Source organism: Monodelphis domestica, chromosome 1 (genome assembly GCF_027887165.1).
Source record: "Monodelphis domestica isolate mMonDom1 chromosome 1, mMonDom1.pri, whole genome shotgun sequence".
Classification (NCBI taxonomy): domain Eukaryota; kingdom Metazoa; phylum Chordata; class Mammalia; order Didelphimorphia; family Didelphidae; genus Monodelphis; species Monodelphis domestica.
In genome coordinates, this window is record NC_077227.1 from 340,089,228 (window position 1) to 340,117,209 (window position 27,982).

Here is a 27,982-nt window from a genome sequence, read left to right on the forward strand (position 1 = left end):
TCCCAAAGCCTATCCCACGTATAATTTCTGCTCCAGCCTTAACCTCCTGTTCCTAAGAGATTTTGCTATTTATCAAAACAATACCATGAGCCTAACCCTCAAGAACAAGCAACACTGGGCTCTGCCAACATAGCAGGTTCTCACACTGAGTCTCTCTCACAATGGAGCCGGTAATACCTCTACCACTAAAGGTATAAGGGACAATAAAGGATTTAGGAGGTAGCAGGAACCCAAATATCAGATAGTTTATAGGGTAAGACTTCTGTGGATATGATACTCCCTCTTTCTGGTCCTAGATCCATGACAAAGAACTCCTAGCTCTGATTTACAAACCATTTTCCAGATGTTAGAGAATATCCTATAATCATGGCAGAGCAAAAGGCTATGTCTTTCTATTTAGTAATACCCTGATTTCTTCTATACTTCTCATTGTCCCCAAATATGCCAGTCCTTCCATCACTTCCCCCAGTGGAGAAACAATGGGAGAAATGATGGGAGATGGAGCCTCAAGGTGAAGAGGGGACATCTGGGTTTATCCCATTTATCTAATTCTATCAGGACCTTATAGAAGGAACTCAGTATGCTTCCTTGACTTTTCAAGGCATTTATAACTTCCTAAACTATTGGCATAAGATGAAATCTCCTAGCTAAGCCTGTGATTTAAAGTCTCACTCAGACTCTCTGCAATAGGGTCCACTGAACCCCTCAGAGGAGCCTGAAAGAAAAGAAAAGCATAGAATGTTAATTCCTGCAGTATATAGGCACCTAGATGGCTGAAGGTATACTGCTACTGCCAGAAGGCATCTATCAGCCAAACATCTCCCTGCTTTAGGCTTTTCGAGAAGGGACTTGCTCCTTCTGTTGCCCAGGAAGCCAGTGCCTGCAGTGAGGTGTGTCCCTGATGAGCAGCAGCTGAGCAGAGGAGAGGAGAGCTTTGCCTCAGCTTGTCTCCCTCTCCTCCCCCCTCCCAGTCCGGGCTCCTCCCTTGCTAAGTCCTTTTTTTTTCTGCGTCACAAACACAAAATGGAGATATCCAGGGAGGAAAACAATCTGTATAAAATGGCTGAATGCAGCAGAACCAGGCAGTTGAAGAGAAGCACAAGGACACCCTCTGCTGTCCAACCTGGAGACCTACCTTCCTTTTATTTTTCATTCCATTCATTTCATTTTTTAGTACTTCACCAAAGAACCAGGGCCCTCTTTAGCCCCCATCCCAGTCCTCACAGAGGGAGAAGCTAAAGCAAAGCACAAAGACAAATTTTTGACATGTACCCTCAAAGAAAAAAAAGAGTTGGAAAAAGAACTCAGACACTAGAATGTCTGACTCCCAGTCCATTGCCTGGTCATTTAGTGTTAACAGATTTTTCCCTGGGTCACAGAAGGGAAAAGAGGCTGGCCCAGAGCACAGAATTCCATTATTCCAATTCATGATCTAATAGCCTCTGGGAGTCCCAGGGTCATTGCCTTCATTTCCCCAGGAATTCCTGCTGTAGGCTCATCTCAATGAAAATTACAAACAGGAAATGGGGGAGTAATGAATGAACTGCCTGACATCCTGGAGACAAAATCCTCAAGGACTAGCCTGAACTGCAGGTGGGGGTGAGTCAGCAGAGAAGACCTGGGACACCAGGTCAATACTGTTAATAGATTTAGCCTGCTGCTGCATCTTTGGGCCTGGGAACTCAGCTAAAGGCTTGAACTCCCCTTTGCACAGTGAACAGAATTCTAAACTTGGGAGCCAGGAAGACCTAATTTCAAATTCCACTTTTAATACCTTCTAGCTATCTGACCATAGGCAAATCCCTCAAACCTCTTGAGTCTTGGTTTCCTCGTCTGTAAAATGGGGACATTACCTTTAATATCCTACATCATAGGGTTGTTGAGAAATTCGAATGAGATACTGTATTTAAAGTGCTGTTGTTTTTTACAAACTTTAAAGTGCTGTATAAATGCCAATTATTACTATCAATGGTCCTTACTCCAAATCCACCTCAAAACCACCAGCTCTGCTTGGGATGATGTAAATAACAAGGCCTGGGAACTCAGTATGGGAATACCTTAGTTTCCCTGTAACATATCTCCCCAGAATCCAGCCAGGCACCTCACTGCTAAAAAGAACAATGCAGAAAAAATGAGAAAAGGTGAAATGGAAAATGGAAAAATGCTGTCAGAATTATGAAGTGGTTGGTGTTTACAGTCTGGAGAGTCCTCATCTTAAGACTATCATAAAATCAGGATCAAGTGATAGCACCCACAAATACAAGTCTAAAATCACTTTGAGAAGGGACAGTGTTTTGGGATCAATGCCAAGACACCACTATGGGTACCATGGAAGAAACAGGATTTCTCAATAGGAACTGAGGGCCTTCCACTGAGATCAAAGGGACTGGAAGTGCTTATGGACCTGATCTATATGAAGCAAGAGGTAAGGAATGAGCTTTAAGTTCCACCAAACGGTTTACAAGTATTGCTATAAGGAGTGAACAGTTCCTACTGGAGGTGGGGTCCCAAGTTCTAGTGTAATAAACTGCCCCTATGAAGAATTCCAAGTTCTATTCTTTATGCCTGGGACACAGATGGAAGACTCAGGGACATCCAGTACATTCTTAGTTGCACTCAAATAGAAACAATGTAGTGTGTCTATTAGAATCAGTAGCCTTTCCTATACCAAAACAAAATTTCTGTAACTGACTTCTCTACCAATTCAAACCCCACCCCCCCTTCTGAATTTAAAAGAATATGAGTATGGGAAGTTGAAGAGTGTTAAGAGAGGTACACTGACAGAGTCAAGTGAAGCTGAGAAGCAGCAGCAAAGAAATGTGTGTCCTTAGGCTGAAGGAGTCAAAGGCTGTCAAGCAGGATTGGGGTGGAGCACAAAGGTACATACAGGTTGCTGAGAACACATATATTTGTTGGCTGGAAGCTCCAGAAAAATAGATGCTCATTCAGACAATACAGTTATTCATTCTCTTTCTGATACTTTCCCAGCACACCCAGGGTGACTCAATAGGGGAGTGCTGAGAAACACTTAGTATCAGATTTAGGTGGGTAGGAAATAGAAGCATAGGCACTGCCCCAAGCAAGGGCTTGAGGGGTTTATCAGTAAAGGTGGGGAGGAGAATAATCAGTTTATGTTATGTAAGGGAATGACAGGGCTAGAGGGTTAGAGGGCAGGAGTGAAGACTCAAAAGGAGACTTGAATAAAATTTATTAATTACATCAGACTGGCACTGGGAGATGAAAATCAAAGAGACCCCGTCCACAGCACAGTCTCAGGAAATTCCCCCCCTTTTATTTTCATTCAGGATTTCTTTTAATCTAGGTTATTACTTTCCCAAATCCTTCAGAGACCTTAACTAAACACTCATTCACAAGGATAAACAAAAATCTATTTCAAAAGAAACAGGATGAAAAGGGTGATAAACCTACATGTTTCTAGATAATAATATGCCCATCTCATTTTTCCTTTGTCATGAAGGGGATTCTACAAACAGACTGCAAATTCCACATCATTTCTTTGTAACCAAGAGTCCTAAACCCACCCAGACTCACTTTATTCCTAGTTTGGGAGGCAGAAAGGCTGTCTTGAAGCATGAAAAAAAGAACAGATGGAGAGAGCACCCTGCCCCCAGCCAGGCCCTGCTGATGCAGCTGCTTGTTTTTGTCATAGTCCTGTTTTCTTCCCTTCTTTGTTCCTGAGGTGGAGGCAGGAAGGGGTGGGGGTAGGGAAAGAAGGGGGGTGGAAGGGAGGGGTGCCTCGTCATTGCGGATACTGAAAATCACCTGATAGTCTCCTCCAATCCCTAGCCTCTGACTTCATCATTTGGAACCTGAGCCAAAGTAGCTCAACTGCGCTCGCCCCGTGGCTGAAAAGAGCAATGCAGGAACAATGAGAAAGGGTGAAGAGCAGGGAAGGATGCTCTGTAGGGGGATTCTGGGCAGCCCCCCTTTGTCCGAAGGAGGTCCTGGGGAGAAAGAATAAAAGGGCTTACCCTCTTCTGGGCAGCCCTTTCTAAAAAGAGGTGTCCATGACACTGAGGGCAAGGCTAGGATGACACAGGAGCCAGAGAAGAGATGCTTCTGCACAGTTCCTTATAATAAAGCCCCTGGAAGACCTTCCAAATCCTGACCTCCAGGCTCTAATAGACTTTGGGATTGCAGGGAGAGGTAGGGGAAGTGGACAATATAGCCCACAGTCTCTTAAATCTTAAGAATCTAACCAATAAACCCTAAAGGAAGCTATATAAACAATTATATAAGACTGCACTCAAAGGCTTTATGAGAGGCTCAGTTTATGTTTTTAATGTCCTCAGTGTCTAAAAACTTCTAGAGAAAGTAAAAATCACCTCAGGAAATCTTCATAAAGTACTCTGTCTATCAGGAAAAATGCCAAGGGCTTCTCACTGAGCCGTAGGAAAGCATGCTGGATGTGGATTTGGGAAGATCTAGGTAATGGTAAATGGAATAGGGGGTATAAATTATGTAGTTGAAGACATCTGGAATGGCAATATAGTGCCTACTAGACCTACCTACTGGGCAGAATTTCCAAGACCATGGAAGGCTCCTGGGGCAGGTGAAGGGAAAGAAACAACATGGGGGAGAAGAAAACATTATGACCTTGATCATTATATAGAAAGGCTGAAAATGAAGTTCTGTGTGAGGTGGCCTAACTGAAATCCTGAATAAAATGGCTTAAAATCCCTGATCTTTGGCTAAATATTCTCTGTTGTAGGAAAGGCAAGACCCAGAGAATTGTGGAAAGAAACCTAGACATGGAGTCAGAAGTTTTGTATTCAAGTCTTAGCTCTGATATTTATTAGCAATGTGACACTTCTGACCCTCTGTTCCTCACTGAAAAATAGAGGTAACAATACCTGTTATGTCTGCCTCTCTGGGTTGCTAGGAGTTTCAGATAAGACCATGTAGCTAAAGCACCTTGAAAACCTTAAAGAGTCATATAAATGTCAGTCATTATTATTATTATTAATATCTCCTTTACAAGGTTACTGTGAGGAAAGCACTTTATAAATGTGAGTTGTAACTCTATTTTGAATTGGGGGCCAAGATTTTTCAGCTTCCAAATATGGATAAGAGTGAAAATACTAGTGGTTAAGCCTAACCATGAAAATACTCTGGTCTTTATGTCACTAAGAAGTACTGATGTGCCTGAGGCCTGGCATAACAATAACAACAACAACAAAGCATACTCTCTAGTATCTATGCCACAAAACAAACAAACAAACAAATCGGTCACTTACTTGGCCTTATGACACCAAACTAAAAAGGGGTAGGAACCTTTTACAAAACAACAGAACATCAGCGCTAGAAGGGACTTCATGGACCATTTTGCCCAACTTACACCTGAATAAAAACCTTCTCTATAATTTATGTATAACAGGCTCACATCCTCTTCTTGAAAGTGTCTATTAATGAGAAACATACTACCTACCTCTCTTAAGGCAGCATATTCCAGTTCTAAATAGCTCTAATGGGTGGTTTTCTTTACATAAATTTATTTTTTACAAAAAATTTTACACGAAATCTAAATCAGTTTTTTCTGTAAAGTCTATTCTTTACTCTAAGTCCTGACTCCAGGTCTAAGCAGAATAAGTCATTTTTTTCCCTAAATGATGGCTCATTAAATACTTAAGAGATATCTATAATGATCTTACTCAGCTCTCTAAATCTCCAGTTGTTTTAACTGATCCTCACAAGGTGCTTTCAGGAGACCCTTCACCCATCCTGGTTTCCTTCCTTTGAATACTTTCCAGTTTATCAAAGTACTTCCTAAATGCCAAGAACCGAGCACAATCCTCCAGATGTACTCTAGGTAGCGTACCATACAGCAGGCTTTTATCACCTTCCTAGTCCTAGATACCATGTAACCCAAGATCATGTTAGCTTTTTTGGCTGACATACCAAACAATTAATGAGCATTCATTAAGTACTTACTATGTGCCAGGCACTGTGCTAAGCACTATTGACACAAAATGAAATTCTAGTCCACTCAGGTCTCTTAGGACAAACTTCAAAGTAGTTATTTCTTCTACTCTGATTTTTTGAACTCATGTATCCTGAAAGACACTAATTTCCAAGTTTCTTTTACCTTAACTATCCCTCAATCACCCAATGTATTTTCTGACAAGAAACAGAACATTATACAGTCTAGAGTTGGATAAAGTCTGTGGAATTATTACATCAGATTCTGTACTAGAGAAACAAAACAGATCTAAATCTGTAATGAAATTGGTGAAATGTGCCACCTGATGGTGAAAACATGAAGGGCATTTTGCATCAGGAAAATTTTAGGTACTGAATTACTTCAATACTTTAAGAATCTATGATTTTGTTCTTGAGGGTATTCCCTTTAACCAAAGAATATTGAAATCCAAATATAATTTATGGTCCTCAAAAGCTGCAGTGACCAAAATATTTTGACTCCTTCAGTCAATTTCAAGATGAGCCCCTCCAAACTTAGCTAGACAGGTGCATCAACATCAACAAGGGATTGTTCCCAGGCGTGGTAGGTAGCTTGCCAGAGCTTGTAGTCTGCTGATATAACTTTTAAGAACTCAGGGTCATCTTCCACATTACAATGAGATACTAGAATAGGACTTTAGGAAAGATAATACTGAATTGCTCAAAATTTAAGGGTGGTGATTTGAATTGCCTTTTATCTGGTATCATGCCTCCTTTTCCTATAATCTTTTGTTGGTGAGTTGGAGGTGAAAACTAGATATGGTTCTGAACATTAATATGCTTGCCACCAACTCTTTCCTCCATTGGCCCCACACCACCCATATTTATATCTACAGATATATACTCAGAAATGCAAGGAGAGAAAGAATGAAACTTGGACTCAAAATAGGTAGAATAGCTTGGAAAACTGATATAGCTACAGAAAAATGTGAGGCTAACAAGGGGGGAGGGCCAGGAGGGACAATTAGAAGAAGGGAAAGAATTTTGAACTCAAAACTTTTTTAGAAAAATGAATGTTAAAATATTTGTTCTTACATGTTAATAGGGGGGAAAATAAAATATTATTAAAATATATATATAATGACAAGGGGGAAAAACTAGGTAGCACAGTAGATACAGATGCAGATCTGGAGTCAGAAGGAACTGGATTCAAATTTGACCTTAGGCATTTCCTAGCTGTGTGATCCTGGGCAAATTACTTAACCCCAATGGCCTACCTCTTGCTGCTTTTCTTTCTTAGAACAGGCGAAGACAGAAGGCAATAGTTTTTTAAAAAATCATAATGACACAACTAAAATAAAGCCTCCTAGTCTGGTGTAAAGATAAATCATAGTGGGGTATAGACAATCTGCAACCAATCAGCTGAAAATAAATTAGTCAAAAGACAGAGATATAGGAAAGCTACTAAATTTCTCTCCAATTTCTAAATATAATTTGAAAAAAAAATGATTGTGCTACTATGCATTCAAGTTTCTCCCAAAAACGTCAATCTACCTCAAAAATAAAAAAATTAAAAACCATAATGACAACTCTCAGAGGCAGGCTACATAGGAAATAACAAGCAGACAGTAAAAATCACAGAATTTTGAAGCTGGAAGGAATCTTCTAAATCACAAGTTCCAAATCTCTTCTCTTTTTCAAAGTAGGAAACTAAAAAAACTGGAGGGGTTAATAAAATTTCCCAAAGTCCCATAGATGGAAGTGGCAGAGCTAGGACTAGAGGCTCAAGTTTTCTTGCTCCTTGTCTAGTGTCTTTTTTCATTACATGTCAACTACCTCTTTATGGTTCAGGGTCCTTTGTTCAGATATCTCCTGCCTAAAAGAAAGTTCACTAGCTGTAATAGAGAAGGAAGAAAATATTAAGACTAGCAAACTTGTTGGAGCAAGATACATTAGGTTGAGTACAAAGTCCCAAAGCAGGACCTATATAATGGATTTGAATGGAAGGAAACTAAGGAAAGGATATTTCTCGGGGTCTACATTTCCTTCTTAGGAGAAATGGTTCTAAATAATCACTATAAGTAAGCTGGATCAAGAGAGATACTGGGCAGAACTTCTGGAGACCTATTTTAGTCTGTGGCACTTTTAGAAACAATACTAATACAAAAAGAGAAAAGAACTAGAAATTATGGCAATCTTCCAGTTCTTCCATTATTATGATTCTAATGGAACTATGTATTCTGATAATTATTGATTGCTGAGTCAAATTCTAAGCTTTCCAGAGATTAAATAATATATACAGGGTTGGGTAATCTTAAGAAGCATTTGAACATTTTCCTGGTAGCCTGATGTGTGATGACTATCTTTATATTTTTAAAGTCCAAAAGAAATAATAAAGGGGGGTCTGGCATCCCTGAAAATACTGCTTAATGAGAACATCTGTCACCTTGATATCAAGTAAATTTGTCCAACTTTCATCTGACCACTCCTATCCAACAGACAGAAGATTCAATAGGAAAGACCATCTGCAAAAAGATAATCTTGAGGGGGCAGCTGGGTAGCTCAGTGGATTGAGAACCAGGCCTAGAGACGGGAGGTCCTAGGTTCAAATCTGGCCTCAGCCACTTCCTAGCTGTGTGACCCTGGGCAAGCCCTTACCACTCTTCTGCCTTGGAGCCAATACACAGTATTGACTCCAAGACAGAAGGTAAGGGTTTAAAAAATAATAATAATAATCTTGAAATAAAAGCTTAAATAGGAAAATGGAGCCCAGAGACTGGAACAGAAAAGTACACAGGTCAGGCCAAGTCTTTATAAACTGTTCATTCTAAATAGCAGATTTCATTGAAGACTCATTATTGACAATGGGACTGTTTAGACGCCACCTGGTGGACAGAAAGGAGAACACAAGCAGGAAAAAAAGGGGAGGATCCTTTTTTTATGTAATTGACATTAAAAGAACCTCACAATTTCAAAACTCAGTCTTCAGATAACCTACTGCTTGTTTTATTTCTTCATAAAACAGGAAGTTTATACATTAGTTTGCTAAGTGTCAAGGGATACATGTCTATGAAGAAACAATGACAAAGGTTACTGGGAATTGAGGAGTGTGGACAATGAGAAAAAGACCTACTTAATTAGCTTTCCATTCTACTCCCAAGCAGACAATAATAGAAGAAAATGGAGTGAGGTAAGCCTATTTAATTGGAAAAACCCAGGACATACTTAACAATACAATCTTTGGAAGGTATAGAGCAAAATCAAGTTCTATACCTCAAGGATACCATGCCACAGACTTATCTCTATACTTTTAAGAGGTAAAACATATAAGAATTTCTTTTAAAGGGCACGATTTTGTTTGAGAAAGGATGAGGAGGCTTACTTTATAAAGAGAAATGTATAGAACAAGAAGGGTGAGACAAGTATTTTCTAAAAGAATTTTAAAAGATATTTACTTATAGAAACTTCCCTAAAATTTAGAGCAGCCTGTGATAGAAGAATCATTGGTAGGGAATGGAAAAGAGAATTGCCAGGTTTTATTCTAAATGCCTCCCTAACAATGAATAAACCAACTAAGTGAGGTCAATTTACAGGAAACCAAGACTTCACAGATATGATCTCTAAGTGGGGGCAGCTGGATGGCTCAGTGGATTGAGAGTCAGGCCCAGAGAAGGGAGGTCCTGGGTTCAAATCTTGCCTCAGACTTCCTAGCTGTGTGACCCTGGGCAATTCATTTAACCCCCATTGCTTAGTCCTACTGCTCTTCTGCCTTGGAACCAATACATAGTATTGATTCTAAGATGGAAGGTAAGAGTTTAAAAAAAAAAAAGATATGATCTCTAAGAGAAAGAAGATCAATAGAAGACAAATGTAGACATCAGAAGTATCAGCACTAGTGTCCAATTCATGGCCAGTTACAAAAAGACATAGACTAAGGCATTTTATAGTCTCTTAGTCTTTAATGGGACAGTGCTTATAAATCTTCCTTTAGTTGATAAAGGAATAAAAAGAATCAGATAAGTCATTCTTTTTGATGATAGTTTCTGGAGAAGGTGACTTATTGTCAACCAAATCCTCTCCCCTGAAGCTAGCCAGGAGCTTAAAGCCAACGCTAGGTATCACAGTGATGGGGCAAGAGGAGGTAATAGAATATAGAGGTATGGAATATACATATATATATATATATATATATATATATATATCAGAATAGCAGGAATATACATATATACATGCATATATAAACATATGCATATATATACTTACATAGGAATGTATGTTTAGTGAATAACCAAGGAAATGATGCAATATGATGAAACTCTCATATCTAAAAATTTTCCTCAAGACAGGACAATGCTGGCCTCTCAATGAGCCACACAAGCACGTCCTACTTCTCTAGCTGGTTAAATTTTGCTATGGCTTAGTGCACTATACCCAGAATATGCTTTACTTTCTGTTTCTTTCTAATCCTCATGTTTAACATCTGAATATTTGTTGTTTTGGGTTTTTTTTTTATATGCTTACCTTCTGTCTTAGTATTGATACTAAGTTGATTCCAAGACAGAAAAGTGATAAGGGCTAGGCAACTGGGGTTGAGTGACTTGTCCAGGGTCACACAGTTAGGAAATGTCTGAGGACAGAGTTGAACCAAGTCCCTGTCCCAATTCCAGGCCTGGCGTTCTATACACTGTGCTACCTAGCTGCCCAAAACATCCATTCTTAATCTATTACTATTCTCCGTTTCAACTCCTAATCATAGGAATTATTGTCAAAACAAGAAAATTTGGCACCAAGTTGAAGAAATAGAGAAAGATTCAAAGTACCTTCCTTTTGTCCATATCTGATCAGTAGGGTTCTGTTGTCTATACTTGTTCTGATTAACTATAATTTTGGCTAAGTCTTTTGACCTTTCTAAACCTAAGACAGTAACACATTCTTACCCTATCGGGCTATTGCAATGATCAGATAAGATAATGTGTATCACAGTACCCTGAGCACATATATAGGGAGCTTTTATGAATATGTAACTCCATACAAATGTAAGGCTTGCTAATAACAATGATATGAGACAGCATCAGATGTAACTTCCCATCATTTTTCAGAAAAACGTTAATTGTAGCTTGAATGATGGCTTAAATGCATACAGAACTTTCTTTCCTATTAAGTACTGTCTTTACAGTAACTGAGATTCCTCTGAGTCCCTAGAGAGTTTAATAACATCCTACTAAATAAATCACCCCTGGTTATATTCAAAAAGTAGTGAATTCCCCAAATCGTGCCTCAGTTAACTGAATATTTCTCTCTGCATTCTCCCAACACCACTTTTCCTCTCTGCCTCTGTTTTCTTAATTTGAGAGACTTTGATGAAAGCCTATGTCATGCTGTACTCACCTTTAGAAGCTGTAGGAGAAATGGGCCATGGAGAAAACCAGAAGTTGGAATGAAATGAGAGAAAAAAGAATCAGATCTAGTTCAGTGTTATCTGTAGCCAACCACATACCCACCACAAAACAACCAGCAAAGAAATGGCAGGCACAAGGCACAGTTAGAGCTGTGCTATTCATGTAACCACAAAATAATTTAGAAATGCTAAGTCTCACTGATTAAAGGAGATTTATCATTCTAATCTTATTATATACTCAGTGTTGGTTTTTCCTAAAAGACAAGTTCCTACCCTCGATTTCCTTTCCTAACTTAGTCAAAGTCAATAAATTCCTCCCCTACAGGGAAGGAAAAGTACTTACTTTTTGTCTGGGCTGAGAAGGTAAGTGTGAGCTTGGCAAATAGCTCATTGTCCTCAAACCGATCTTCCTTTACCTTTGTCCAAAAACAGTCCTGGGAGAGATCCTCAGCAACAAACTGTGGATACAGGCAAAGTCTGGAGTTAGTATTTATAAGTTCTTTTTGTGATGGCAAAGAATTGGAAACTAAGGGGATGTCCATCAATTGGAGAATGACTAGACAAACTGTGGTATACACTGGTGATGGAATATTATTGTGCTATAAGAAACAATGAACAGGATGGTTTCAGAAAAAGCTAGAAAGACCTACTTGAAATGATGCTGAATGAAATAAACAGAATCAGAAGAACATTGTACACAGTAACAGCAATACTGTGAAATGATCAACTGTGAAAGGCTTAGCTACTCTCAGCAATGCAATGATCTGGAACAATTCTGAGGGACTTATGATAGGGAATACTAGTCAGTTCTAGGTAAAGAACTGTTGGAGTAGAAATGCAGATCAAAGAATATGATTTTTTCTTTTAGTTTCTTTGGGTTTTTATTGAGGGTTTTGGTTTTGTATGAGTATGTTCATACAACAATGACCAATATGGAAGTGGGTTTTGCATGATAATACATGTATAGCCCAGATAAAACTGCTTGTCATTTCTGAATGGGGAGAGAGAAGGGAGGAATGGAGATGGTTTGGAACTTATAATTTTGGAAAACATATATTGAAAATTATTATTGGGAAAATATATTGGGAAAACAAAGTATCTTGAATTCTAATGGTTTCAAAATACTCTCCAGTAAGGCTAAGTATAGACAGGGTTTTTGTTAAAGAAGCAAGATACAGGTGTATGTGTTTTAATGACAAATGGAATCTGCTAACTTTCAGAGCAGAATAGTTATCAGATGCCTGAAAACTTCAAAATGGCTGATTATGAAATTTTGTTACCACAGTGCTGCCATCTTCTGGGGCAAAAGGTAAAGTACATTAACTTGATTATAAATCCAAAATTTTAAAGCAGAAAGAAGAGTGTGCTGAATTATCCATAGAGGTAGCAATGTACTCTGTATACAGAAGAGCATGAATAGCTATTGAATGGTGTTAATGCTGGGACTCTGAAGACAGACTGAGCCATAGGAAAGTAAAGTCTATCTAGAGAGTTTAGCCACTTAAAAAAGGTTGAAGCAGGAACCAGATGCAGCTTTTTGATCATAGACATGAGAACTTGGCAGTAACTCTCACCTTAGACCAGTTGGGCCTTCGGAGCTGCACCTCTGGCTTATAAAGCTTCTTTGGAACCAATCCATAAGGCAGAGCTGGAGCCGAAGTCACTCCCAGACCCCCAAATGCAGGGGGAGGAGGAGGAGGCAAACACATTCCTGGGAGAGGTGGAGGGATACCAGGCCCCCCCAAGAGCGGAGGGGGTGGAGGGATTCCAGTACTACCAGGTAAGGGAGGGGGAGGGGGGGGCATTCCAGAATCCCCAGTTAGAGGAGGGGGAGGAGGAGGCGGTGGAGGAGGTATACTACCAGGAAGAAGAGGAGGTGGAGGTGGAGGAGGTATACTATTACTACCAGGAAGAGGAGGAGGTGGAGGTGGAGGTGGAGGAGGTATAATACTACCAGGAAGAGGAGGAGGTGGAGGTGGAGGGGGTATACTAATACTACCAGGAAGAGGAAGAGGAAGAGGTGGAGGTGGAGGGGGTATACTAATACTACCAGGAAGAGGAGGTGGAGGTGGAGGTGGAGGGGGTATACTAATACTACCAGGAAGAGGAGGGGGAGGTGGAACATTAATACCACTAGGTAAAGGAGGGGCTGGGGGAACAGTATCACTGCTGGGGGCAAGAGGAACAGGAGAAGCTACTGCAGCTGAGAGCAAAGCCATGCCTTTCTTGGCATCTTCCAGCTCCTTTGACAAATTGGTCACCTACAGAAGAAAGCAATACCAACATAAGAAATTGAGCACTTCCCACTTACCGTCCCAGCAAGTGGTAGTTCAGGCCTATTCTTAGGCATGACTATCTTGGGGCTTTAGAATGACCAATTTTAATAGGCAGCTGTTTAATATCATCTCTTCCCCCATCTAGATGTTACCTTTCCAGTCAGCTGAGAAACTTCAGCCTCCAGGTCCTTTTTCTCACTAGCTAACTGTTGTTTCTCTGCATCCAAGGTTTGCTTCTCCCCTTGAAGGTCCTGGAGTTTCTGTTCAAAGTCATTCTCCATCTTTTTCATTTCCACCTGTAGCTCATGACGGGCAGTTAGCTCTGAGTCAAGCTAAGGAAAAAAGAATCAATATTCCAGGAAGCTACTTCATCTCCCAGTGCAAGGCACAGAGCTTTCTCTCTAACATATATGTTATGTAACTGTTTTACCTCCAGGGCGGCCCTACAACAGAAGCAATGTCCAGGAAAGGAAAAGGATAATGCCTTGATCCTAAGATTTAAAAATCTGGGAGTTGAGAATAGGGATCCTAGATATTATTTCAATGATCACTTCTGAAGTCAAAGTGTGGGTCTGAAGTATAAGGATATTCCCCTTATTCAATCTGGAGTTATTGGAAATAGCTTACATTTTTATAGCCCTATAAGATTTAAAAAGCAAAGGGAATTTAGGAGCAAAAGCCACCCCTCCTCCCAAGAGTGTACTAAGGTGCTGGAGGATGGCCACAGGGAATTCAAAGAACACAGAGTCTGGTGAAAGTAGGTAGTAGTATTATAGGCACAAAAATTGAGACCTATCAGGACCTTATTGCTACAAGGGAAGAGACCTAAGAATGCTAATAAAATCCAAAGGAGCAATCAGTTATTTAAGGTCACCATTTGTCATTTCTAATATGTTCATGGCCTAGGGAAGGAAATAGTATAAGAACACTATTGTTTCTACATGTCCATACCCATGCTGCTTTCTAAACTAAGCAGCTAAATAATGCCTACAGGTAGGACTCTTTCCATGGATCAAAATTTTTTGCCAACCTCACCAGAATGACTAGAGAAGGAGAATGGGGATTCACTGTGGTTGTAGAGATGGAGAAGAAAAAGAAACAAATGAGTTAGGCAGCCAAGACTAATTCTCAGACAAAAAGAAGTGAGAGATGCTTTAAGTAAACCTTCTTTGGCTCTTCATAATCACCTTCTTTTCTAGCTCTATAGCTTTGGCCTCTGTTTTCTCCACTTTTGTTTTATCAATCATTTGATCTGGAAAAAAAAAAGAGAGAAGTAAAATCTCCAATATGCCCTCTCACTCCATTCTAGCCAAGAATCTTTCCAAGACTTCCTAAAATGTACTCCAAAGAGCAGATCCCCCTCCCTTTCCTCATTACATTTAACCAAATTCAACCTGAAAGGGCTTGTTACATCTAGATTCAAATGGAGTATCTCCTAGATCCTACACAGGGACAAAATTGTGAATGTATGTGTAAAAATAAGGATGAATTTAGATACAAGACAGAGAGAAAGCTAAGTAAACTATGTGGATCTAGATCTAGATCTAAAATCATATCCTCTCCCACACGCCTGTTTCTAAGATGCCTATAGAGGGCATTATCTATCATCCTACCAGTACCACAAGTTAAAACACCTCAATATCACCCTTCAACTTGTCATTTTCTCTTATTCCAAGTATCTAATTAGTTGCTTTTCTTACTGATTCTATCTCCACGACATCTTAGCATATCTTTCTCTCCATTCACATAGCCAGTACCCAAAGTCAGGCTCTCATCTGGACTACCTTCAATCACCTTACTTTGGAGGAACAGTATATTTGGTTTATTTCAAATCTTGGGTAAAAAAATTATAATGGAGATGCTCTACATTTAAATTCTGTGATAAGAATACAGTGTGCCCTTTACATAAAAAATCATGACATCAACAAAGATTGAGAAATTCAGTATTTAGCAGTTTGTCATGTTTTCATATAATCTTCCTCATTAAGAACATAATTTGATGTTCACTTTTTTTTTTTAAAGAAGCTCATGGATATTGATGGTCCCTCCATAGGAACAGATGAACAGCTAAGGAAGAATAAAGTTCCCACAGACCTTTATTCTGTCCTGTGATTAAAAAGGGATTGACCTACATGATTATAATGCCTCCAAAATTAAAAATAACATTATACTTCCAATTTTATCTTGTCGTCTTTATAGTGAGCAACATGAGTTTTCTTTTTCTTGGAGTCAATACTGTGTATTGGCTCCAAGGCAGAAGAGTGGTAAGGGCTAGGCAATGGGGGTCTAATGACTTGCCCAGGGTCACACAGCTGGGAAGTGTCTTGAGGCTAGATTTGAACCTAGGACCTCCCATCTCTAGGCTTGGCTCTCAATCCACCGAGCTACCCAGCTGCCCCACAACATGAGTTTTCTACTTAGCATTTATAGATATAAAGATATAAAGATATGTCTCCCACTAAAATCCTAACAGGTTAACCTACTTCTTAGATATCCAATCCCAACACTTCAACCTGGTTCTAAGGATATAAAAAGAACAGGACACCTAGAATCCAGGACTCTAAAATGACAAAGTCAAATTCACCCTTTAATAAATTGTGAAGGGCCTGTATAAACTATTTTGACATCCATTTAATCTTGTCATTTATCTAGCTAATTTATCTGCCTTGGCTCTGAGGGGAAAGTATCTTGACCACAGAACATAACCCCGAAGAAGGAAGGAGCTTGGTCTAAATGTTGCTTCTCTAACTTCCAGAACCTGCAACTAATTCCTAGATGCTTGGTATCTCAGATGGTGCTTCCAATCAGGTTGCTCATACAGAGACGGTATCAACACTTAAGATTATTTTCTACTTCAAGTGGGAAAAAGTTTTAGGGGGTCTGTGGCAGAAAGCTGCCTTGTCCATTAATGTTCTTTTAGATGTCAGCACCAAAATAAGAAAATATGTGTGAATGGTCAAATGTCTACAACTGCTAATGTAATCTACCTAGTTCCAGGAGATCTATTCTATTTTTCTGACCTTTAGCAATAGGATTCTCCTAGGTCTTCCTGTCTCAAGTCTCTTCCCAACCCAATACACCCTCCAAAAAATTGCCAGAGTGATATTCTTGAAGACAAAGTGAAATGAGTCCTTGCCCTCAAGAAGCTTATAATCTCTATTGGGGCAATTTTTTATGTATATGAGAGAGACAGAGACAGAGAAAGAAGAGAGAAAGAAACATAGAGAAAGAAAGAAAGAAAGATAGATAGATAGATAGATAGATAGACAGACAGACAGACAGACAGACAGATAGATATAAAAGACACAAGATGGTTCTGTGGGTGGGGTAGTAGTAGCTTGAAAGATTTAGGGAAGGTTTCATGTAGAAGACAGAGTTTGGGTTCAGTCTCTAAAGAAACTAGAGATTCCAAAAAGAATAGAGGAAAAGGAAATACATTCAAAGCATAGATTTTTGTGCCTTTGTAATATCCCCTAGAATATACTAAAACAAGAGATCCCTTTCTCTACTTCCTCAAGACTGCACCCTACACATACATTTAGCTTGAAAAAGTTTACCTTCTTTAGGTATAAAAAGAGATGAGAAATTAAGAGCTACATATGGGGAAAAAGGGCAAGGAAAGAATGATTAGATCATAGAGTACGTGAATGAGAGTAATATGTAATGAAGGTCAAAAATGTAGGCCATGGCTAGGTTTGAAAGGGCTTTAAATGCTAACTAGAGAAGTTTTTATTTTATACTAGAAAAACAGAGAATCTAAATGTACTAAAAAATAGAGTTTACTAAGTAAAAGTGACACGGTTAGACTTGGACCTTAGAAAAGTCAATTCGGCAACTGTGTGGATAGAATAGAGTGAGTAAAGTTTAATCTACTACTGTAGATTAGGAGGTTATTGCAATAATGTAGATATGGACCTAAATTAGGATAGTAGCTATTTGGGGAGAAGTGTTAGATGCAAGAGATGGATGAAGAGCAAGAAAATAAAAGATTTGGTAACTGATAGGGTAGTTGAGGTCAGGGAGAATAGGGAGTTGAAGATAACACTGAGGTAGTGAACCTGAATGACTGGAGAGATAGTGTTGCCATGGATAGTAATACAGAAGTTCAGAAGGGGATAGTTTTGAAAGGAAAAACAAAGTTGTTTTGTTTTGGATATGTTGTATTTGAGATGCCTATTGGACATTTAGTTAAAAATGTCCAAGAGGCAGCTGGTGATGCAGCCTGGAGTTCAGGATGGAGACAAGGGTAAGATATAGAATAACATAAAAACTCTTCCATTTGGTATTTAGAATCCTTCAAAACCTGGCTCCAACACTATCTAACAACAGTGTTGTTATATTAGTTCTCTCCAGGCACTCTTCACTCTTTGGCAGTAGCCAAACTAGCCTAGTCATTAATTCTTCACACACAACATTCAATTTCCCATCTCTGTGCCTTGGCACAAACTGAAAATATGCTCTCTTCCTTGCCTCTTATCAAAACCCCTCAATTCCTTCAGAGCTATGTTCAAATGTCATCTCCTGTAAGAGGCCTTTTCTGATTCTCCCAGAGTGCCTGTTCCTCAAAATGACTTTGTATTACATATATACTTTATGTGTATGTATTCTGAGCTTGAGAAACAATTGTAATTTCATTTTTGTCCTTAGCATCTAGTATTATGTTTTCATTTAATAAATGCTTGTTCTTTTGGTTAATTAACTGGGAAAGAAGATGGGAGGTGGAAATGTTTTGGTAAAATCAAATAGCAGCAGTAGTTATCCCTATGCTTACCAATCAATCCTTCAATGTCTACTTGGAGGTGTCGGCACTTGAAGTCTGGATCGGCCCCATTCTTGTGCAGCACTATCTGGGATATACACTCATCTATCAGCTTGTAATATTGAGGTCTGCCAAAAAGGAAAAGGGAGGAAGTAAACCAAAATACCTCCAAGCTCCAAAAAGATTCTCAACTCTAGAAGTTACAAGGCTGCAATAAACAGTTCTAATGCCTCTCCTCTGTTGGTTATTTCAAATTTATCCAATCTACTGTTTGTTGGCATATAGTTATTTGCAATATTGTCTCCCTCATCATAGACTGTGAGCTCTTAGAGACAAGGGACTTTCTTTTATTTTCCTTTGGGTATCTCCACTGTTTAGCAAAGTACTTGGCACAAAGAAGCTTAATAAATGTTGACTGACTGACTCATTCAATCACTAACTCAGTATGGAACTCCAGGGAAAAATCTGAGATAAGGTCCTTTTTAGAAATCTGAAATATGATTGTTACAGCCATGCAAAGGACTATTTTACTTCAGCTGCCTGAGTTGTCTGGATAATCAAAAGTCCAAATTTGCATTCCATTTTTTTAGCCTCCTCTCCTCTCGAATTGTCTTTTTTCAGTGGTCATAAAAACAATATGGTATTGGCTAAGAGACAGAAGGGAGGATCAATGGAATAGACTTAGGGTAAATGACCTCAGCAAGCTAGTGTTCAATAAACCCAAAGATCTCAGCTTTGGGAACAAGAACACACTATTTGACAAAAACTGCTGGGAAAACTGGATAACAGTATGGGAAAGATTAGTTTTATATTAACAGCTCACATCCTACACCAAGATAAATTCAGAATGGGTGAATGGCTTAAATATAAAGAAGGAAACTATAAGTAAATTAGGTGAACATAGAATAGTTTATCCATCAGATCTATGGGAAAGGAAAGATTTTAAGACCAAGCAAGAGATAGAGAATATTACAAAGTGTAAAATGAATAATTTGATTATGTTAAATTAAAAAGGTTTTGTATAAACAAAACCAATGCAACCAAAATTAGAAGGGAAGCAAAAAATTGAGAAAAAACCATTTATAACAAAAACCTCTGACAAAGGTCTAATTATTCAAATTTATAAGGAGCTAAATCAGTTGTACAAAAAATCAAGCCATTCCCCAACTGATAAATGGGCAACAGACATGAATAGGCAATTTTCAGTCAAAGAAATCAAAACTATCAATAAGCACATGAAAAAGTATTCTAAATCTCTTATAATCACAGAAATTCAAATCAAAACAACTCTGAGGTATCACCTAACACCTAGAAGATTGGCTAAAATGACAGCAAAGGAAAGTAATGAATGTTGGAGGGGATGTGGCAAAATTGGGACACTAATGCATTGCTGGTGGAGTTGTGAATTGATCTAGCCATTCTAGAAGGCAATCTGGAACTATACCCAAAGGGCACTAAAAGATTGCCTGCCCTTTGATCCAGCCATACCACTGCTGGGTTTATACCCCAAAGAGATAATAAGGAAAAAGACTTGCACAAGAATATTTATAGCTGTGCTCTTTGTGGTAGCAAAAAATTTGGAAAATGAGGGGATGCCCTTCAATTGGGGAATGGCTGAATAAATTGTGGTGTCTGTTGGTGATGGAATACTATTGTGCCAAAAGGACTGATGAACTGAAAGAATTCCATGTGAACTGAAATGACCCCCAGGAATTGATGCAGAGTGAGAGGAGCAGAACCAGAAGAACCTTATACACAGAGACTGATACACTGTGGCACAATCACTGTAATGAATTTCTCTACTAGCAGCAATGTAATGATCCAGGACAATTCTGAGGGACTTGTGAGAAAGAACGCTATTCACATCCAGAGAATGAACCGTGGGGAGTAGAAATACAGAAGAAAAACAACTGCCTGATCACATGGTTCGATGGAGATATAATTGGGGATGTAGACTCTAAACAATTACTCCAGTGCAAATATTAATAATATGGAAATAAGTCTTGATAAGTGACACATGTTAAACTCAGTGGAATTGCTTGTTGGTACAGGAGGGTGGGAAGAGGGAAGGGAAAGAACATGACTCATGTAACTATGGAAAAAATATTCTAAGTTAATTAAATAAACTTTTAAAAAAATTCTGTCTTTTCTTCCTGACAGGAAAATGGTACCACCATCTGCTAACTATTCTTTTTGGACAGGTACAGTTCCCTTATTCTAAATGGAGATTATTTTAAATATAATCTTAAAATGTCCCTCCAAAAGAGATTACACTATTTGTATCTTTAAGCCAATAGAGGTAGCTTTCAGTCTAATTAAAGGGAAACTGCTTAGATACTAATGGCATGAACCCTAATCCTTAAATATTCTTTACTCCCTTCTACTTTACCTTGTAAACTAAAAGTTTGTTTTTTTCCCTTAATTTAACACCAAAGTTGCCCCTGGCTTTGTCAGGCACCCTTCCACCTGCCCCACCTGGCCTCGTAGTCATTTCGGACCAGCAGCAGGTGCTGCAGGATGGACAGGAAGAGTGGTTCAGCCTTTGAATCCTTGACTGTGTTCAAGAGGATCTGGAAAACTTCACTGAAATCAGTGGAAAAGGGGGAAGGGTTAAGGAAAGTATGATTTTTAAAATGAGGCTAGTCACAGATTCCTAACATTTGTAGGAATTCTATGAAACTGGTAAACTGGCAAATCAGGTCCACCTTAAGGACCTGGTATCCTAAAAAAACAAATTCTGTTGCTAGTATATGTAATCAAGTCCCCTTAATTCAAGAGATCAAATTCTGAAGAATCTAGAGGATTAAGTAGGAAAGAGAACATATAAAGCAACTACAAACATAGTTGCACCAAATCTCAATATGTAACCAAATTATTGCCAGTGACTTTTTTTTAAACCCTTACCTTCTGCCTTGGAACCAAGGTTCCAAGGCAGAAGAATGGAAAGGGTTAGGCAATGGGAGTTAAATGACTTCCCCAGGGTCACACAGCTAGGAAATGTCTGAGGCCACATTTGAACCCAGGACCTCCTGTCTCTCAATCCACTGACCTACCCAGTTGCCCCTGCCAATAACTCTTAATCCTCATCTAAGAAATACAGACAAAGGAGTCAGAGGTTAGAGACCTCCTTAAGAGGTCATACTTTGGTCACATCTCTTGACCTATGTTTTCCTGCAATTAAATTCAAATATCATAGTATATCCGGAAAGCAAATATTAACTTTTCTATCCCCCTCTAGTAAATAAAGACTCCTGATGTCCTTGTCTAGTTTTCTCTAACCCAAAGAAGCCTGAGAATAGTATAAATAATGTCCACAAGGTCTCCTTAAGCAATGAAATCTTTCTCAGGGCATAAGTATTTCACCTAAAGTTCAGCTGCTACAACTGAATTTAATATAGGCACCACATATTGGAGCCACTATACAGTAGAAGGATATTCCATTTCCATTCGTATGTCTTCCAGTCTTCCCTTCAGGTCATAGGAATCCTCTTCCCCTTGTTCATCAAACACAGCCAGCTGTACCTTCATATCTTCATTCTCCATCAGCCGCAGGTCCTATCAAAAGGCAAACATGGGCATCAAAGAACCTAGCTTCTAGGTATTCATTATTTCTTTGTTGTTTTCCAAAATTGTTTTAAAAAGACAACCAAGGCTTCCCAGAGGAAAAGAGATACTAGGGCAGAGAAAAAAGGAAAACCCAAGTCAATAATGTAATTCTGAGTGACTTGCCCTCACCTTAAGTACTTGCTGCAGACCTGAGCGCATCAGCTCACTTCGGATGTGAACTCTGAAATCAAGTTCTTCTGCAGGTGTGATCAGGGCGTTGATCAACTGTAGACATCCCACCTAAGAAAGATAAGACAGCTAGGTCAGTGTTAACTTCTGGAGGAAACTAAGGAAGGTTCCTTTTCCATTAAACTTGTTTTTAGAGGAAAATACATATCTTTTGTAGCTAACATAGCTGCTACAAGAAATACTAAAGTCATATTGTTCAATCATTTCAGCTGTTTCTGATTCTTTGTGACCCCATCTGGGGTTTTCTCTGCAGCAATACTGGAGTAGTTTGCCATTTCCTTCTCCAACTCATTTTATAAATGAGGAACCTGAGGCAAACAGGGTTAAGTAACTTGCTCAGGATCACAGTTAGTAAGGGTCTGAGGCTAAATTTGAACTCACTGTACCACCTAGCTGCCACAGTAAAGTTATTAGACCCAATCTAATCACTAGACTGAATAGATCAGAGTTTTAAATAAAATTTGTGGTCCAGTGGAACACTGAAGTGGGCAAATGTCTTGTTACAAAATAGTGACAGCAATTTCCCAGCATAAGTTGAATCAAGGTTGGGTCAGTTGGTGGCTATTTGTTGCAAGGCAGCTTTCTGGATCTTTTCTTTTTTTTTTTTTAAGCTGAGACCGATGATTTCATTAGGCTCCTCAATAAAGAAACTCCTCTACCAAAGTTGATCAGTAATTCATCTGTAACTTAGTCTTAAAAGAGCTATGTTGAGGGGACACTGAAAGACTTGCCAAGTTTATACTGCTTGTTTGTGTCAGAGCTTGAACTTGTATTCTGATCAGCCTGATTCCAATCCTTTATGTCAAATTCTCAATCCAAAATGTAACAAACTAAAATTCCTATCTACAGTATCACTGACAAATAGTTATCTAGTCTCGGCTTGAAGACCAAGTATCTCCTGTAGTAGTGTGTAAGGCTTCTGTTTTAAAGGTTAAATATCCTCAATTTCTATAATCATTTTTTATAGGGAATGATTTCCAATCTTGGATGACCTTATTCTAGATATGCTCCAGCTTACAAAATGGGGCACCCAAGAAAGTCTCCTTTCTTGGAAAAGAAACCCCTTACTTATTCTTTGTTGTTGTTCAGACATTTCAGAAATGTCTAACTCTTCCTGAACTCACTTGGAGTTTTCTTGGCAAGGATTCTGGAGTGGTTTGCCATTTCCTTCTCCAATTCATTTTATAGATGATGAAAATGAGGCAAATGATGTTAAGTGATTTCTCCAGGTCATACAGCTAATAACAATAAATGTCTGAGGTCCTATTTAAACTCGGGAAGATAGGTCTTCCTGACTCCAAGAAGCCCAACATCCCATCCGCTGTGTTACCTAGTTGCCCCTATTTACCCATTAGCTTGAGGTATACAAAAAAGAAGATACTCCATTTATTCTAGTGTGAAACTAAAAGATTCAAAAAATATTGTTCCTCTCCATCTCTCTTCCCAGGTGTTGCTTTCAGATTACATACCTTGAGGGCAATGGATGTTCCACTCTTTAATCCCTCCAAAAGAGGCTGAAATCGGTCTACTTCATCCATCTCTGCTCGCTCTGTCATAGCCTCCAGAACACGCTCATTCCTGAATTGGGGGTAGTGGTTGGAAAGTATGAAAAAAAGGATGGGAAGAATGAAGATAGATTATTTAAGGTCCTACCCCAGAGTCAACAAAAATATTAACAATAAAAAGAGAAAAGAGAGGGTATGATGATTCTGGCACAACTTTATGAGACAGATCTTTTTGGAAGTATAAGAAAATTCCCACACCATTGATTCCATCCCTCAGAGGCTTTACATATAGACAGAGGCCAAAAGGATATCCTCTATTAGTCCTCCTAATAAAAAGATTTCTTCTAAAGACAACCATTCCACTTAGGAATCTTATACTGGGCAATGAGATTCACCAGATTCCATATAGTACAGTCCATCCAAGTAATAGAGTTCAAGTGGCACATTCCCTCATAGTCAAACAAACCATCCTTCCAGCATAAATACTTTTAGGGATTGAAAAGAAAGGGAAAGGGAAAGCTAGGTGGCTCAGAGCATCAGACCTGGAATGAAGAGGACCTGGAATAAAATCTGGCCACAGACAGTTCATAGTGTTACTAAGACAAAAAGTAAGGGTTTAAAATGAAAAGAAATGAGAAAGGAAGAAAATTCCAAGTTGCATACATATCCTCAGGCTGTGGTAAAATGCAGAGAGCAGACAGTAGTTTGGCTGCATCAATCATCATATTGGGGACTGCAGGGTCCATGGCTCTGACCAGTAGCAGGATTCCTTCATCTGTTTCCAACATTGTCTTGATCCCAAACTGGCAAGGGAAGAACAAAGAAGGATTAAAGATTTTAGATCCAAACAAGACAATGTGAAGGGATAGAACCAAATCCATGTATCTTTTTAAATGGAATCTCAGACCACAAGACAAGCAAAATCTTTTCCCACAGTTACAAAACCCCAAAATCTCAAGGATTGAAATAAACTACTCATAAATGCAAATAAACATGCAACGGATTAAGGAAAGGGAGAACTAATCTGAGATAGTTATCATTTTTTATTATGAGTCAAAGCAGAAAGAGTAAGGGGATGCTAAAAACTAGCATACATGAGAAGTACTAGAATGAGAAGGGAGTCGCTAAGTGGTACAGTTACCAATGGACCTTAAGTCAAGAAGACCTGAGTTCAAATCTAATCTCAGCTATTTCCTAGTTATGTGATCCTGGGCAAATTGCTTAACCTCCATTTGCCTCAGTTTTCTCAACTATAAAATGGGGATCATAATAACACCTACCTCCCAGGGTTTTTGTGAGGATCATTTCAAAACCCTGAGCAAAATGCCTGGTATAGTTTTGGGTTTTTTAAAACCTTTAACTTCTGCCTTAGAATTGCTACCAAATATCTGTTCCAAGGCAAAAGATTGGTAAAGGATAGGCAACTGGGGTTAAGTGACTTGCCGAGGGTCACATAGCTTGGAAATCTCTGAGGTTCTATTTGAATCCAGGAATTCCTATCTCCAGGACTGGTACTCTATCTACCTAGCTGCCCCCATGCCTGGCATTTAGTAAGCTATTATTACTAGGCAAGAAGAAAAGCCAAGCATTTGAAAAGAATGTATGTAGGTTAGGAAACTAGCAGGACAAAAACCAAGGGAAGAAGAGAACTGAGCTGAGAAGAATTAATAAAGGATGGATAGGTGTCACTGAGAAATGGGTATTAACCAGGATAACAAAAAGTTGTTTGATTTCACGCTCTTGCCTGCCTCTTTGGAGTTCCCAAGTAGAGAGAAAACTGGGTAGCAATGTAGGAGAGATAGAAAGATGGAGAAGGGAAAAGATCTCACCTTGTTGTTCATAAAAGCTTTCAAGCATCGTATGATCTCATGCTTATTACGGCTGTCATAGCTTCTGCACAGAAAAGAAGCAATCAGTGAAATGCTTTTAATACTACATTCCCTCCCAACACCCAAAAAAGAGGTTCCTAAACTAGCTCAGCCCTAAAATCCTAAGGGCAAAAAAAGGGAGCAGAGCCATTCACTTGAACAAATACTTAGTAAGTGCCTGCTAGAGGAGTAACTATAAAGATCAAGATAAGGCAGATCCAACCCTCAGGGAGCTTCCATTTTACAAGAAGAAATGAAATTAGAACATGTACATAAGCAAAGACAAAATCAATTGAGGAAGGAAACAGCTCCTATAAGCAAGGGGTTAATAAAGAAACATTTCCTACAATAAGTGGCCCCTGAGCTGAACCTTAAAAAGGAAGCTAAAGATTTTAAGCTAGGAGAAATAAAGGTGAAGAAGGAATGTATTCCACACAGGGAGAAAAAGAATGAAGGCAGGAGATGGGATACCAAATGTGAGGAACAATAAATAGGACAATTTGGCTAGATTCTAGAGAGTATGAATGGAAAGTTATGATGGAATCTCATTGTGAAAAGTCCCCCCTAATATAGGGGGAAAAGTTGCATTTTAGCCTAGAGTTTTTAGAAAACCAATGGACACTTGAGGAAAAAGTGACATGGTCAGATAAATGTTTTAGAATAACTATTTTGGCACCTGTTGAAGAGATTCATAACTCTCATCACTAGTTGGGCCTCTCTTTAGTTTAAAAGCTAAGAATTAGTGGCAGTTGTGGAAGAGAGAAAGTGAGAAAGCATGCAACAAGACAGGAGTAGCTGAGATTGACGACCTGTCATTAAATTCATCTGTTCAAATTTAACTGTTATTTCACCTCCATTACTTTGAATATGATTATTATTTTCAAATGTAATGTCATCTTCATTTTCATTAAATTTTGTATTGTCTAAATCAGTCATTGCAGGATGAAAAGTTTCAGCTTCAGGATTCAAATTAGATGTTTTTTTCTAAGGAGATCTGTGCCATATAGTTATTTGAAGAATTAACTGTGTTTTGTGGGATTCTGTGCAAATCTGTGAATATTTTCAAATCATTTACATCTTCATTAACAGTAACCTCACTGGTAACAGTAAACTTGTGCTTTCATTTTCTGCTACAATCATTTGGCTTCAGGGAACTGAAATTTTGTGTTTCTGTATCTCTCACTAACTCCTGCTTGAGTTTTATGTGACTTTTTCTGACTTTTTCTTTTACAAAATTCAATCCCTGTGCCCAATCTGCACTGAAAGAAGTTTTCCAAGTATGTTCTGTCTGGATTTCTACTCTTTTCATGTGTGGTTACTATACAGTTTTTCTCCAAGTCTCCTATCTCAGTTTTTATTTGAGAAATGATGTTTTTAACTTCTTCATTCAGCTGTTTTACTTGTCTCTGCCTATCATTTGATCTTTTGCTTGTTTTACATTTCTCAGCACTCACAGATTTAATTTCTTGCACCATTTTTTTACTGTTTCTTATCTGTTTTCTCTTAAGTTTAACAGCAATCTGTCTTTCACTATTTTCTCTATCTCCATGTACCAAACTAAATACATTATAATCCTGGCTTCATAATTCTCTCCTAACCAGGTCTGCATACTTGGGCTTAGTCCCTGATTTTATAGCTTCCCTCTGAAAATCTGTTGCATTTTGAATGGATTTCAATGCACAATGATCACAACAAGTAGGCTTTTGCTTATTGTATTTTACTTGTGTGCTTTTGTTGTTATTAACTTCATACTTCTTTTTTTAGAAAACAGTCTTTGATCAGGTGTCCTATCTTATGGCAAAAAAAACCAAAACATTGCCTAGTCTCTCTGCATTCTTGGCTTATAAACAGATTTTGGGTATGTTCTAACAGTATCCAACTTCTTAATTTCTTCAATCTCCTTGACTCTTAAAATTTTCTGTGATTCTTCCAATTTTTGCTGTAAATCTGCCAACTGTTTACTTTGATCGGTGTGACTATCAAATATATATGATGCAGCATCTCTTAATTCAATCAAACTCATGGTAATGTTTAGAAAAATAATGTTTGAAAAAAAATTTTTAAGTGTGATGTGCATCCTTTCACAAACTGTCTCCTTACATACAATGCAGACTCTTCTGTGTTTGTTTCTATGCCCATTATAGCTTCAGCCATCTCAGATAGACAATCAATAAAGAAGCTGGATGTTCTCCTTTATTTTGCACCAATCTGTCAAATTTTCCCCAAACATATGGTTTTGAGCAACACATTTTTATGGCTTGCAGAAAGTCCTCCCTGGATTTCCTTAGATAGGTCATGCTGATGGGATTAGAGAAATCAAAGTCTTCCCTTTGCTCCTCTGTAGGCCAACTTCTTGGGACAGTTTCTGACCTAGTCCTATCAATGAACTGGCGATGCTCATTGGGGCTAAAAAGTTCTGCCAAAAGAAATTCCACATCCTCAAAACTGGGTTCAAAAATTCA

General features: G+C 38.7%; 1 protein-coding gene across 2 annotated transcripts in view; it reads right to left on the reverse strand.

Annotated features, from left to right (window-relative positions):
* The window catches only part of DIAPH1 (diaphanous related formin 1), a 92,645-nt gene that overhangs the window by 27,551 nt on the left and 37,112 nt on the right, over positions 1–27,982 (reverse strand). For both annotated transcript variants that reach the window (XM_056821706.1, XM_056821710.1), the window contains exons 7-18: positions 25,482–25,545; positions 24,316–24,455; positions 23,617–23,725; positions 22,088–22,198; positions 21,789–21,907; positions 20,828–20,944; positions 18,365–18,480; positions 14,781–14,845; positions 13,746–13,925; positions 12,892–13,578; positions 11,661–11,775; positions 11,308–11,316 (exon numbers count right to left, since the gene is read on the reverse strand). In XM_056821706.1, coding sequence (XP_056677684.1) covers positions 11,308–11,316; positions 11,661–11,775; positions 12,892–13,578; positions 13,746–13,925; positions 14,781–14,845; positions 18,365–18,480; positions 20,828–20,944; positions 21,789–21,907; positions 22,088–22,198; positions 23,617–23,725; positions 24,316–24,455; positions 25,482–25,545 — 1,832 coding nt within the window. The remainder of the gene's footprint in view (positions 1–11,307; positions 11,317–11,660; positions 11,776–12,891; positions 13,579–13,745; positions 13,926–14,780; positions 14,846–18,364; positions 18,481–20,827; positions 20,945–21,788; positions 21,908–22,087; positions 22,199–23,616; positions 23,726–24,315; positions 24,456–25,481; positions 25,546–27,982) is intronic.